The 13,606-nt window shown below is 42.7% G+C and overlaps 1 protein-coding gene across 2 annotated transcripts in view; it reads right to left on the bottom strand.

Moving 5' to 3' along the window:
- The window catches only part of RIPK2 (receptor interacting serine/threonine kinase 2), a 155,418-nt gene that overhangs the window by 109,688 nt on the left and 32,124 nt on the right, over nt 1-13,606 (bottom strand). The window contains exons 2-3 of one of the 2 annotated variants that reach the window (XM_029591619.1): nt 13,430-13,583; nt 7,982-8,137 (exon numbers count right to left, since the gene is read on the bottom strand). In XM_029591619.1, coding sequence (XP_029447479.1) covers nt 7,982-8,137; nt 13,430-13,583 — 310 coding nt within the window. The remainder of the gene's footprint in view (nt 1-7,981; nt 8,138-13,429; nt 13,584-13,606) is intronic. The other variant, XM_029591620.1, reaches the window with a different exon arrangement.

The raw sequence follows: 13,606 nt of genomic DNA, 5'->3' as shown, positions 1-13,606 counted from the left end.
AAGGGGGAGGTGGCATTGTTGGTTAATCTGGAAAGAGGGAATGGAACATCGATTTATATTGGTGTAATATACAGACGTCCATCGCAGAAAAAAGAAATGGAGATTTAATAGAGGACATTCAAAAAAATATCTACGAAATGGGAAATGTTATTGTTAGGGGATTTCAATCTGCAGGCTGTTGATTGGGACATCCTGCCGATGGTATCCTTTAGGAGCAGGGAGACCTTGTATTCTCTGCCGGGCTCCTTTACCAGTTCTATCAACCGGTAAAGGAGCCCGCATGGGAGGGGGTGATCCTGGACCTGGTGCCTACAACAGGGACAGCGTTTCTTCCTGGATGATTACCTGGGACTCAGTGATCACTGGATGGTGTGCTTCGGTATTATAGTGCAGGTTCATTCAAAGATGAGAACCCAAAGCTTCAGGAAAAACAGCTTTGTTAAAATGGGGCAGTACCTCAAGGAGTCATTAGCTGGATGGGAAAATCCAGGGGAAGTAGAAGAGCAGTGGGCAAAACTAAAAGGAGATAATATAAGAGCAACTAACATTTTTGTTAGGAAAGGCAAACAAAGGAAAAATGAAAAGGGGACTGCTTTTGTTTACTAAAGAAGTACCCGAAAAGGTAAGGGATTAAAGGTTAGCATTCATAAGCTATAAGAGGACATAGAAAGTGGAAAACAAGTAACAATATCTGGAAAAGCTAGGAGAAGGTGGGAAAATAGTCAGGAAGGCAAAGATTCAAATGGAAGAAAAAATAACAAATATAGTAATACGGAGGGGGGATGATTTTTTTCAGACATGTTAGTGATTAGGAGGAAGTGTGAAAGTGGGTTTGTAAGACTCAGAGGCGAAGGGAAGGAATATGTAGAGGTTGACAAGGGAAAAGTGAAATTGCTTAACAAATATTTCGGTTCGGTGTTCATTGTGGAAGGGCCAGAAGCAAGACCATATAAAACAAACAGAGATAAGATTGTGTAACCATTTTTCCAGGAATGTCTCTACTTCTCGGGGCACATAAAAGAATTTAAGCAACGCGGCTAGCTGATCTGCCTTTTCCCCAGCTCTTCTGTTCCCAAGGTGTGGGTCCTTTCTGTGGAGGTGAAGTTAACCTTCTTGGCCCAGGCATTAGTGTTCTCCCACATGTGTGTGTGTGTTACCAGAGCTCTTGAGTGCAGGTACCTGAACAGTCCAAGCTTGACTCACAGGCTGGGTGTTCAAATAATATTTTACTGGGAATTGTAATTATCGCAATCAAGATGTATAGAAAAAGCAAAGTCCATTTACCTCCAGGTTTGGTAGAAACTTTAGAGAACAAGATATTTACAGTTCTTCTCCTGTGTAAGCATCCCTCAGTGAGGGAAGCTGAGATATTGGTTCCCTCCATTTGGGAAGAGTGAGTATCCCAACGTGGTCGGGGTGTCCTAGCTGGGTTTAGGGTCCCTGGGGCCCACAGTATCTGAGGTCCGTGTTGCATGTCCCGAATTCCAGCCTGTCTGAGATCCTGCATTCTGGGGTAGGGACTCTGATTGGGGGTCTCTGGATGTTTCTCTTTCTTCTCCCAAATCCAATTATCACAGGACCTTTCTGGGGGAGAGGTCAACTCTGGAAGCAGATCTTACTCCAGTCCTGGGCAAGTGAGGGGGCAGGAAAAACACTTCCTTCCCAAAAGATGATACAAGGTAAATCAAAACAGGACTCCTGTGGTGGTCTCTGTAAACCCCTCTTAGCTGGATGGGAAAGGTAGGCAGATTCCTCCTGCACTCCAGAGGGTATTTCTGACTTCCAGAAAATGCAGGTGTGAGCAGTCCCAAAAATATCTAGGAGTAGTAAAACACATAAAACCCTTCTCTCTGATCCTCCTTCCCTCCAGCCTTTAGTGGAAAGCACTGCCTCTCTTTTTCTTTTGTCCTAGGTTGGTGCTGAGAGCACTCAGGAACACTTCCTTCCTCCATTAAAGCAAAATTATACAGCCCTCTAAAACTAGGGCTAGCCCTCCCCCCCATTACTCACAGGCTGCCTCTGGGATTTGGCCTATGCAGGAATGCTGTCTCCCCGTAAGCTGATATAAATCCTAAGGGCTAGGAGCTAGGCCAATTAGCGGGGACCAAGGGATCTCTACACTTGGAAGTGAGGTAGCCTCACTCAATCAATTTTCAGAAAAGTGTATTTGTGAGGAGCTAACTAAACTTGAAATAGTTAAAGCAATGGGGCCGTATGGGATACAACCGAGGGTATTAAGGGAACTTAGAGAAGTTCTGGCATCTCTGCAGGTTGATCTTTTCAATGCTTCCTTACAGTCTGTCCCAGGCCCACCAAAAAACAACCAGCTCCCTTCAGTGATATAAACTTTAAAAACTGAAACCATCCCCCCCTCCCCCCTCCCCCACCACCAAACTCATGGCTGGTGCAAGGTAGGGGTGTGCATTCGTTTTGAATGCATATGTAAAACGCAACTTATATTTTTAAAAGAGAGAAAAAAGGTTTGAGGAGAAACGCATCGCGAGTTCCAACATATTCAACATAGCTATGTTGAATACGTTGAACCTAAATAAACACAAACCCCCCACCCTCCTGACCCCCCCAAGACTTACCAAAACTCCCTGGTGGTCCAGCGGGGAGTCAGGAAGCCATCCCTGTATTCCTTTGCGAGGAGCACGTGACGTCGGCGTCACGTGCTCCTCCGCGCCTCCGTTCCCGGACCCCCGTTGGACCCAACTGGAACTTTTGGCCAGCTTGGAGGGGTCAGGAGGCCCCCCCAAGCTGGCCAAAAGTTCCGGTTGGGTCCACAGAATAGACCGGTTGGGTCTACAGAATAGAGCTACTATAAATTAAGTAAGGAATATTTAGGAAAAGCAGATCAACTGAAAAAATCTGGGTGAAAGAAAAAGTACACAGAGGCAAGAAATGTAATTAAGGTCACATTGTAAGAGTTAAAGGAATGTCTTTGAATGTTTATGAATTGGAGAGCTATAGACTGTCACTGCTCTTTTTAACTTACTCATTCATACAACAGTAAGAAAACACAGGGCACTGTAGAATTTGAGGTGCAGGGATTTTTATTGGGATTCTATTCCGTCCAGTATAGACTTCAGACTTTATGTGCGAGAGAGTATCATGTCTCTGCTTAGATAGAATTTCACAAGAGGTGTGTATGGAGAGAGTCATTGCATTTCCACCAGGATTAAATTAACAGGGTATTTCCTTGTCACATGTCATATACAATGACTCCCTGTTGACAGCTGCATGGGAATGTGGAACAGAGATCATTTTGTAACGTCTAATTATGCCCAGGAGTGTTCTTAGTGGGGATTGGGAGAGAGGGAAGCTGCTGATCATAACTGAGTTAATCATCAACATCTTGGGGGTAGGGAAGAGGAAGGCTTCTGGGCCCATACCCTGGATATTTTAGGGTCCTAGCATCACCTCTGATTTTCTCACTGTAAAGAATAAATGCTGTGGCAATGCAGGGGAGAGAGAGGCAGATTCCTGACTAGGGGTGAGGAGAGAGGGAGGGACCTGCTGGGGAGGGGATGGGGATAAAGGTGGGGATGCTGCTAAGTGGGAGAATCGGCTTGAGATTGTTTTATTGGCCTGGTTTCTGTCGACCAAATAAACTCTGATATTTTCCTGGGAAATTAATGAGTCATTTTATGCAAATGATTTTCTTCTGTTTTTGTTCTTGCTGTGCCTTTCTTCTGAAGGCATTGGCTGTGAAAAAGGGTGCTATTTGAGCTTCCCCCACGTTCCAGGTTGACTTTTTTCAAACAACTCTTTCAGCTGCTTCACCTTTTGTGACTGTCACTGCGCCAGGCAGTGCTATTCAAACAATATAGGAAAGCACGAGGAAGCAGCACTGCGTCAGAAGAGCGTTGTGCATAGACAGCAGACTTCTGTTGCTTGCTATTCTTTTTTTTACCTTTGTGGAGACTGGAGGCAGACTGGAGAATTGCTTGCAGAACCAGCACTGTTTGTAGCTCTGCCTGGGCAGTGGGCAGGGTCGGCAGTGGGCCAGGCACAAGGAGAGCACTGAGGCAGGGTAGAGACTGAAACGTTATTAGGATATGTGGTGAAGCCTGTCAGTGAGTCAAAGAACTAGTGCCTAGGCAAACTCTCAGTGCAGTGGTGTCTCTGTGTTCCCTGCACATCCACATTAGTGTGACACTGGCACAGTCAGTGAGCAAAATATTAAATCATTTAATCTCCATATCACCAGTAAAGGAATCAATCAGGTCAGAGATAGAAAAGGCAGAGCAAGTAAAGGAATTGTTTCCAAAGCTGGCCAGATTGGCAGTGCTAGCAACAACCAAAGAAGTAATTCTACACCTATGTTTGAAGCCCATCCACAGTCTCGGCTTGGTTCTCCCAACCAGTTTGATGGTTGATTACACTAGAGTGGTTTGTCCAAAAAAGCTCTCATTCAGAGGAAGAAATTCAAGAGTTAAATGCTCAAAGGAAACCATTTCCTTTACTGAATATCATAAGAAGTTAGCGTATTAAAAGAGAACTCATGTAAAACCTCAAAACCAGGAAATGCAATAGCCACAGTTCAACTACAGAATATAGGAAACATTTTCTATTTAAAAAAAAAAAATCACATCCATAAAACCCCTGTCAAACCATTTCTATGTTCAGCATGTAATTTCATTTGGCAAGCTCATTTCACAAAAAAGTCAAAATTCCACCTGGCACCTTGGGGGTCTTTGCACCACTCAACCTTGACTCCATGCCCAGACATTGACATTTGTAGTTCTCATTACCACTGTTCCTTGTTGTCATATCCCAGACCTTACACCTTGTCAGTCTGGTGGTGCTGGGGGGGGGGGGGGGGGTGCTGCTTTGCACCTCTCTTGTTGCTTTCTAGTTTTGAAGCAACTCTTTGAACTGCTTGGCCCCTTTTAACAGTGCCTGCCTGCCTTGGTTTTTTTCTGTCACTTGTGGATGCTGATGCCACTTTGGGTGCCAGGTTGCCACTCAAGATGCCATCAAGGGCTCATGTCACTGCTGCTAGTACCCTCTTTTGGAGCCTTGGGGTGTTCTTCCAACACTTATTTTGCTTTCTTCTTGGTTTGTGTTATTCCGGCCTGTGGTGTTTTGTCCCCAAATCAAGAAAACAGGTTTCACTATCATGGTACAATACTTGTTTTCTACTACTTCCTTTTCTCCAGCCCCTACAGAATCTCAGTTTGCTTCTTCCATCCTGTATAATAGTTGATTACACTGAGGTGGCTTGACCAAAATAGCCCTCATTCAGAGGAAGAAATACTGGCACAAGGCAAAAGATGCTCAAGAGAAACCATTTACTGTACTGAATGTCATAAGAATACTAAAAGAAAACTATGCAACACCAGCTCTCATTTTGCTTTATTTGGCCCCTTTATCAGTGCCTGCTTAGAGGTTTTATTTCCACCTTCTCTGCTTCATTTCCCCTTTATGCTGCCTTAGAATGCGTATGCCATTTTTGGAACCAGTTTGCCTCTTGAGATGCCATCAAAGGTTCATGGCACTGTTGCTGGTAATTTCTTTTATAGTCTTGAGGTGTTCTTACAACATTTGATCTTTTCTTTGTTTCTGGGTGCTTTGTCCCATAATCAAACATTGGAAAAAGTAAAAAAAAAACAAACCCACAAGTTTCACTACCAGGACACAGCAGCACCTGTTCTATAGGGGTTCCTTTCCTCCAGCACTCTCATCCTGGTTCTTCCACTCCGTGGAGAATGACTGATTAAACGGGGGTGACTTTTTGGCCCAAAAAAGCCCTCATGATGAAGGGGAAAATATTGCACAAGACAAAAGATCTCAAGAATAAACATTTCAATATTTATTTCACACAAAACCAGAAAATCAGGAAATGTAACAGGCTGAGAGCAGTTCAATGATGTGGAAAACAATTTCTAAATAAAGCAGCCCTCACCACTTTTCAGGAAAACCACACGACAATCATTAGAGAAACCACTGCAATATGCAAACTGTGAAATATTTTTCATTTGGAAAGCCCATTCTGCAAGAAAATCTAAATTCTACCCTGCACCTTGGGGGTCTTTGTGCCACTCAGCCTTGCTTCCATGCCCAGACCTTACACTTTGGAGTTCTCTTTGTCACTATGCCTTGCTGTTGTACCCTAGACCTAATACCTTGCCAATCTGGGAGGGAGGGGCTCCTTTTCACCTCTCATGTTGCTTTACAATCTTGAAGGCACTCTTTGTGCTGCTTGGCCCCTTTATCAGTGCCTGCCTTGGAGGTTTTACTACCACTTTTTCTTCTTCATTCTCCCTTTATGCTGCCTTAGGATGTTAATTCCATTTTCAGTGCCAGTTTGCCACTTGAGATGCCATCAAGGGTTCAAACTCTCTGCTTCAATGGCAGGGGGGAAATGAAGTAATGACTTGAGGATGTGAATGAAATGAAGAGAAGAGGCATGGGGGTGGCTTGCGGGAATGATGGCTACTACCCTTATTCAAAAAACATTCACACGGTTAATGTGACTCCAACATTGCTCTATGCTTCAACGGCAAGAGGAAATGTGGGGAAAAGGATCTGCATTCACAAATAAGCATAGGAGTAGCTTGCTTGTTGTGGCGGTTACTACCCCAACCCAAATTAGCCTGATACTTCACTTTCAATGCATATCCAAGCAGCTCTCTGCTTCAATGGCAGGGGGAATGAGGAAAAGAGGATTTATATTAAAACAACCAACAAGGGCTAAACTGCACAGACTGGAAAAACAAATAAGCGTGGGAGTAGCTTGCTTGTTGCGGCAGTTACTACCCTGAACCAATCATGCCTGATACTTCACTTTGAATACATATACTGCACAGCTCACTGCTTCAACGGCAGGAGGGAATGAAGAAAAGAAGATTTATATTCAGACAACAACCAACAAGGACTAAATTGCAAAGGCTGGGTAAACAAATAAGCGTGGGAGTAGCTTGCTTATTGCGGCAGTTACTACTACTACTACTACTACTACTACCCCTAACCAATTAGACTTGATACTTCACATTGATGCAACTCCAGCACCGCTCTCTACATCAATGGTGGGGGTGGAAGGAAATTAGAACCTAAAAGTTACCAATAAGGGCCCTGACCTCAGTGATCAGAGTAACAGATAAGTATGAGAAAAATAAGTCTGAAGCTTGCTGGGCAGACTGATGGGCCATTGGTCTTCTTCTGCCATCATTTCTATGTTTCTATGTTTCTATATGGTATTTTTGCTGGTGCCCTCTTTTGGAGTCTTTGGGTATTCTTCCCATTTTTTCTGCTTTTTTGTTCCTCTCACTGTGACTTGATGAAATCTTGCCAATGCTGGTACCCATTTGCCCCTTTACAGATCTGAAGGCTATTTATGCCACTTTTTGTGCCACTATCCAGTCTGCTCAGTCTTTCTAGGTACCCTGAAGTTCTTTTCCCCTTCTGTTAATTTCTTTCCACAAGTTCTAAGACAATTGATTAGAAAACTTCTATTCTGGAGCTCAATGTAGGTTGTAAATTACCTGCAACGCTTTCCCCATTGACTTTAATAGCAAATGAAAATGAATCAAACAAATACACTTTTTTTTTTGCTTTGAAACTAAAGAAACAAATTAGAGTCCCCCTAAATGAATTTTAAAATGAAACAATTTTTTTCCAGCTGCACACACCTATCTGTTTCTAGATTTCTTTCTCAGAGAATCCTTAATGCAATCCAATTAATGCAATCCTTAATCCAATTTGTACAGACACAGAAACACATGATAAATTCTTGGATAATAAAAACAAATGATGACAAAATGTAGGAAATAGAATAAAGAAACGTTCTGACAAGTAATCAGGGACATCTTTGCAAGATTCAAGTTAGAATCAGTTTTGGAACCCAGATCAGATCCAGAACATCATCAAATAAACAAAGAATTTGGAAAGGAAAAGGTAAAAACTAAGTTACTATATGATATGCTTTCCAGCTTATTTTTATGTATACAAATCATGACTATAAATAGGATCTTACCTTAGCATGATACTCATTATCCAGTAAGATATTTTGAGTTTTCAGATCATGGTGCAGTAGTGGAGGATTCATATTATGCAGAAAATTCACCCCTAAAGCAATTTCATACAGAATGCGAAACCTCAAGGACCATGCGATATCAGGATAGTCATTCTTCTACAACAACAACAAAAAAAACACAATCATGTAGGGCTTGAGCCACTTAAAAGCTTTTTAAAGTTTTTTTTGACTCTGGAAGGTGAATAGAGCCAATTATAAGAAAAGCAACTGTCATGAAAGCAATCAGCAAAAAAAGAAAGAAAGATATTTGTCAGAGTCTAGGAAAACAATCTATTTGCAGAAGGAAGAGCCACTATAGATATTAAATTAACACTATCCATTCTGCCCCCATGAACATGTTCACAAAAACCTATCCACACAAATACATAATCCCCTTCTATTTGCCTCCAGCAGTCCTCATGTCCTCAGACATCTATCGTAGAATGGTGAATCCAGCGAAAACAGGGGGTGGGGGGGAGGGCCTGGGAAAGCCGGCAGCCTTCACACCACCACGGTGTTTTCGCTGCCGGCTTTTGCACCCAATAGCGCCATCGTGAAAGGTGGCGCTATTGGGCATGCTACTGGCGACGATAAGGTTACTAACCTTATCGCCGCCAGTGAAGACATCGTGGAGTCCGCCCCCTCGCCACCCCGACTCCGCCCCTAGCAAGAGACTTATCACATGCGATAAGTCTTAGAAAATGACCCCCTAAAATTGGACTAGGGGAAAGAATGCTAGGGCTGTGTATGTATCATGTATGTGTGTCTGTGTGTGTGGGAGGGTGGGATGTATTAATATTCATGCATTCAAAATATTTTGTTCAGAGATAAAAGAAAGTAATGATTCTTCTTCTTTGAAATCCTGACTTAGGATTTTAAATTTTTATTCCCTAAAGATGACAAATAAACATTTGATGATAAACTTCTGTAAGTTCAAAATTTGGGTGAATTGAGTTTTTTCAGGATACATTTATATTGCAGGCTTCAACCCAAAGCTTAAAAGTGGACTTATTCACTTAAGTCCACTTTGAAAATTCATAAGTGTCCCAAAAATGCACCAAGCAGGTATAACTCCCCCAACTCCACCCAACTCCCCCCAACTCCCCCAACTCCCCCCTTATCCTTCTCATAATACCTCTTCCTATGGCAGGTAAAAGTTATGTGTAAAATAGGTTTCATATGTATTTTTCATCATAGGATCTATGATTTTCAAAGCATGATATAGGTGCATAGAACAGGGTTTTATGTATGTAAAGTGATTTAAAATCAAGCCTTTTATGAATAATAAGATATATTGAACACATTCCAGCATCATTGTTCCTAGAATGTAAATATGGAGCCCCTGATGAACTTCTAACTACTTCACGCCACTCCGACTGTCTTGGGGTTTGAATCTTGCAGAGTTGTTAGGTCCTAAGGGACTAAGAGGCTCCACATAATTCAACCAACGAGACAACTGGAGCAGCACCAGATGGTTAGAAGGTTAGAGGCAGGCAAGTAGAAATACTGCTCAGCACCCAACTTTTGTCTGTAACATTATAAGAATATAAGAACATACAAATTGCCATGCTGGGTCAGACCAAGCAAATAGAATGCTAGGAATTATTAGAAAAGGAATGGAGAATAATACACATAATATTATAATGCCCCTGCATCGCTTTATGGAGAGACCGCACCTTGAGTATTGTGTGCAATTCTGGTCACCGCATCTCAAAACAGATATAGCGGAATTAGAAAAGGTACTGAGAAGGATGGCAAAAATGATAAAGGGGATGGAATGATTCCTCTATGAGGAAAGGCTAAAGGGGTTAAGAATCTTCAGCTTGGAGAAGAGACAGATGAGGAGAGATATGACAGAGATCTATAAAATAATGAGTGCAGTAGAACAGGTAAATGTGAATCAGTTTACTCTTTCAAGAAGTACAAAGAATAGGGAACACACAATGACATTACTAGATGATATATTTAAGACCAATAGGAGAAAATATCATTCTACTCAATGCTTAAACTCTGGAATTCATTGCCGAAAGGTGGTAAAAGCTGATAGTGTAGCGGAGTGTAAAAACAGTTTGGACAAGTTCTTGGAAGACATATCCATAAACCATTATTTAGATGAACTTGGGGAAATCCACTGCTTATCCCTGGGATAAGCAGTATGGAATCTATCAACCTTTTGGGATCCTGCACAAGGCAAAACATAGTGGGCCAGATTTTAAAAGTTACGCTCGGGTGTAGATTTGTGCGCGCAACCTGGCGCGCACAAATCTATGCCCAATTTTATAACATGCGTGCGCAGCTGCGTGCATGTTATAAAATCCAGGGTCGGAGGGCACAAGGAGGTACACACTTGTGCACCTTGTGCGCGCCGAGCCCTAGGGGAGCCCCGATGGATTTCCCTGTTCCTTTCGAGGCCGTTCCCTTCGAGGCCTGGGTCATGGCATCTGACATGGGCCCGGGCTCTCACCTAGGCTAGGCCCAATGCTACTGCCTGGCCCAGAGGCCAGGTTCCAATGCTGGGCCTTGACCCAGACCCAACACCGAGAACCAGCCTGGAGGTTGGGTCCTGATTCCTGGGTTTCAGTCTAGGCGAGGGCCCAGGTCCAGGATAGATGCTGTGACCCAGCACAGAGGCCAAAGTCTGGGCCTGGGCCTAGGCTAGGGTAAGGGTCCAGACTCGACACTACGGCCTGGCCTGAAGACCAAATCCTGACACTGGAGCTGCGGCCTGGATCTAAACCTGATGCTGGGGTCTTGGACTAGGTCATACTCTGGGCTCCAGCCTAACCTAAAGGCTGGGTCCCAATGCCTGTGCCTCAGCATAGGGTCAGGCCCAGGCTTGGAGCCCAGGTTTCAGATCTACTCTGAAGATTTCCTCTTCATTTTTTTTTCTTCTTCAACTCACGTCCACTTGAATCATTCAAGAGTTAATTAACTCTGGCACATTCACCCCAGTGGCATGGCTATTTAAGGGCCTCATTTTCCAAGCCGCTCGCACGCGATAAGGGACCTTTCGCACCCGTAAAGTCCCTTATCGTGTGCAATACCAGGATGGGGGAAGAGTCGGGGCGGAGTTAGCCCTGTAAGAGGAGGAGTCGGGGCATCACCGGGGCCGACTCTGCGCCGACGCCGTGGACAGTGAAAAGGTAGGTGCCTTTTCGCTGCCTATTTCGCTCCCAATAGCTACACCCCCTATGGTGGCACTATTGGGTGCGAAACCGGCAGCGATCGCACCGCGATGGTGCGATCGCTGCCGGTTAGCGCAGGCCCGCCCCCCATTTCGGGCCCCCGCCCCTCATCTTCTAAAGTATCGCAGGCCTGCGATACTGTAGAAAATGAGGCCCTAAGTTAGCTGGATACACCTATCCAGCTAACTTAACTGGGATATTCAGTGGTGTGGCAGCGCTGCTGACTACCTGGCTATCTTAAAGTTAGCCGGAAAAGTATAACCAGCTAACTGTAGGATAAGCCTATGGTATGACTAGAGTTCGCTGTGACTAACTCTGTTCCTCCGAAAAATGCTTCTCTCTCTTGCCTCTGAACTATCTCCAGTTTATGTGGCTATATTCGAGCACATAGCTCATTATGTGGCTAGAATGTATCCATCCAAAAGGCTTTTGAATATTGGCCTCATAGTATTTAGCATATTCTAGATAAGTCATGATACTAGCCAGTTGAAAGATGTTATGTTAATGAAGTAGCTCATTGGTTTGTATGTTTGGGGGCCAGGGGGAGTGGTCCATATAAAACCTACTGTAAGATATTGAAAATTCTCAGTTCTGCACTTGCCTTGCCTTGTTATGCTAATCTGCAGTTCTCCTAAGATATCTTACTAATAAAGATTTCTCTCTTTTGCTAGCTTGTTTGTATTATGAGTTTCTTTCAGTCCCCATTACACTATTAAGTGAGATCCAAAACTCCTCTTTTTATTGTTGCAGCAAAAAAAACATAACATTCATAGCCAGTTAGAGCAAATGGATTGATAATAAACATGATTAACTCTTTTGTACCAATTTCAAAAAAGTCTGTACAACTATGCTTCCTTCTCCTCAGAATTTGTCCACCTCATTAGTAACTTTATTATTCCTTGTATTGTGATCATAGCAAAGTCCAAAGTACTCATTCATTGTCCTTTTAAGTTGGTCCTCCAAAAGGAGGAAGAAATCAAATGGCTTAGAGAATGGTTCTCCTTAGGAGAAAGCAATGCTTGACTAAGGAACAGGAACAGCTGACATGATCAGCATCTTCATGAATCAACTCTGTAAAACTTTATTTAATTGCTTCCCAATCTCCCAGAACTTATACAGGCTCTGCATGTCTGAACTTCACATGTTCTTCTTCCACTCTCAGCTAACTACTGAGCATGCTCCAATCACCCAGGTTATCGCAAATTATAACTGCGATCAGTTTGACTGGATCAGACCATTTTGCAATAACCATAGGTTACACAGGGAAATGGAGGGAGAAACAGAGTGGGTTAAAAAGTGACAGATCAGAGAAATTCACTTTAATCTATGTTTAGTTTGAGGCAGCGAGTGATTAATCTGGTGACAATGGAAGCGAGAAAAGAAAAAAGCTTTGTAGAGAGAGGTAAAGGAAAATGTAACTGTAGACATGGCCTAGGAAACCAAAGCTGGAGGTTAGTTTGCCCAAATAAAAAGAGATGAGAAGACGATCAAGGACAGATCATTGGGATACAAAAAATAGAGGGAGAATTAAGAGCATTAACTTGATGGAGTGATTGAAGTGCCTGAAAGGCAGAATATAAATCAGATAAATAATAAAAATAGTAATGGGGCAAGAAAGAAACAGCCTGAAGATGGCTTAGTGAAACAAGAAATAAGAAAAGTATTGTCCCAATTGCTGAAATCTTGACTGCACCAAGATGATAGATACAGCATGGACAAATACATTCAAATAGTTTCACAATAACTTCTAATAAATAGGATGCCTCAAGCACGTTCTAGAGAGAACAGCTTCAGGGTCAACAAATAATCAGTATTCCATGTTATTCCACTTCTAAGCCTTTGCTGGGTCTGCTGATTCCAGTATCAATATCAATCATGATAGCATCTCTACCTCCAAGATTTAGATGGACTTTTTCACAGCTGAGTGAGAGCTAGACTCTTACGTTCAAAATGATTGAGTCTATGTGATTACTCTATAGCAGGTTGTTGTGCACAGAAAGATTCAGGAGAAATCTTATTGCAATTTTCAGCTTTTTTTATGTTCTTCATATTCTTATCCTGTTGTACTAATTGAGAGATTGCCTTTTCAACTACTGGAGTCATTCATGAAATAGTTTAGCAATATTTGTAACTGTCACATTACGTGGTTTGCTATGCATAAACTGCTGACGCTCATGCAATACGAAGCATGAGGCTAGGAACTCATTTCTCACTGCTTACATACCTCTTGTAAAAGCTGGTCTAATGACCCATTAGTCATGTACTCCGTCACAATTCCCAGGAATTCAGCTTCATTGCAAATTCCCAGAATTGGTAGAATGTAATTAAACCTGGCTTTGTGCAAGATTTCGGCTTCTTTCAAAATACTGTATCTTTCACTAAAAAAAAAAAGACAAAATAA

The sequence above is a fragment of the Rhinatrema bivittatum genome, chromosome 2, assembly GCF_901001135.1.
Source record: "Rhinatrema bivittatum chromosome 2, aRhiBiv1.1, whole genome shotgun sequence".
Classification (NCBI taxonomy): Eukaryota; Metazoa; Chordata; class Amphibia; order Gymnophiona; family Rhinatrematidae; genus Rhinatrema; species Rhinatrema bivittatum.
Note: the sequence above shows the minus strand (reverse complement) of the source record. Positions and strands in the feature narration are given on the sequence as shown.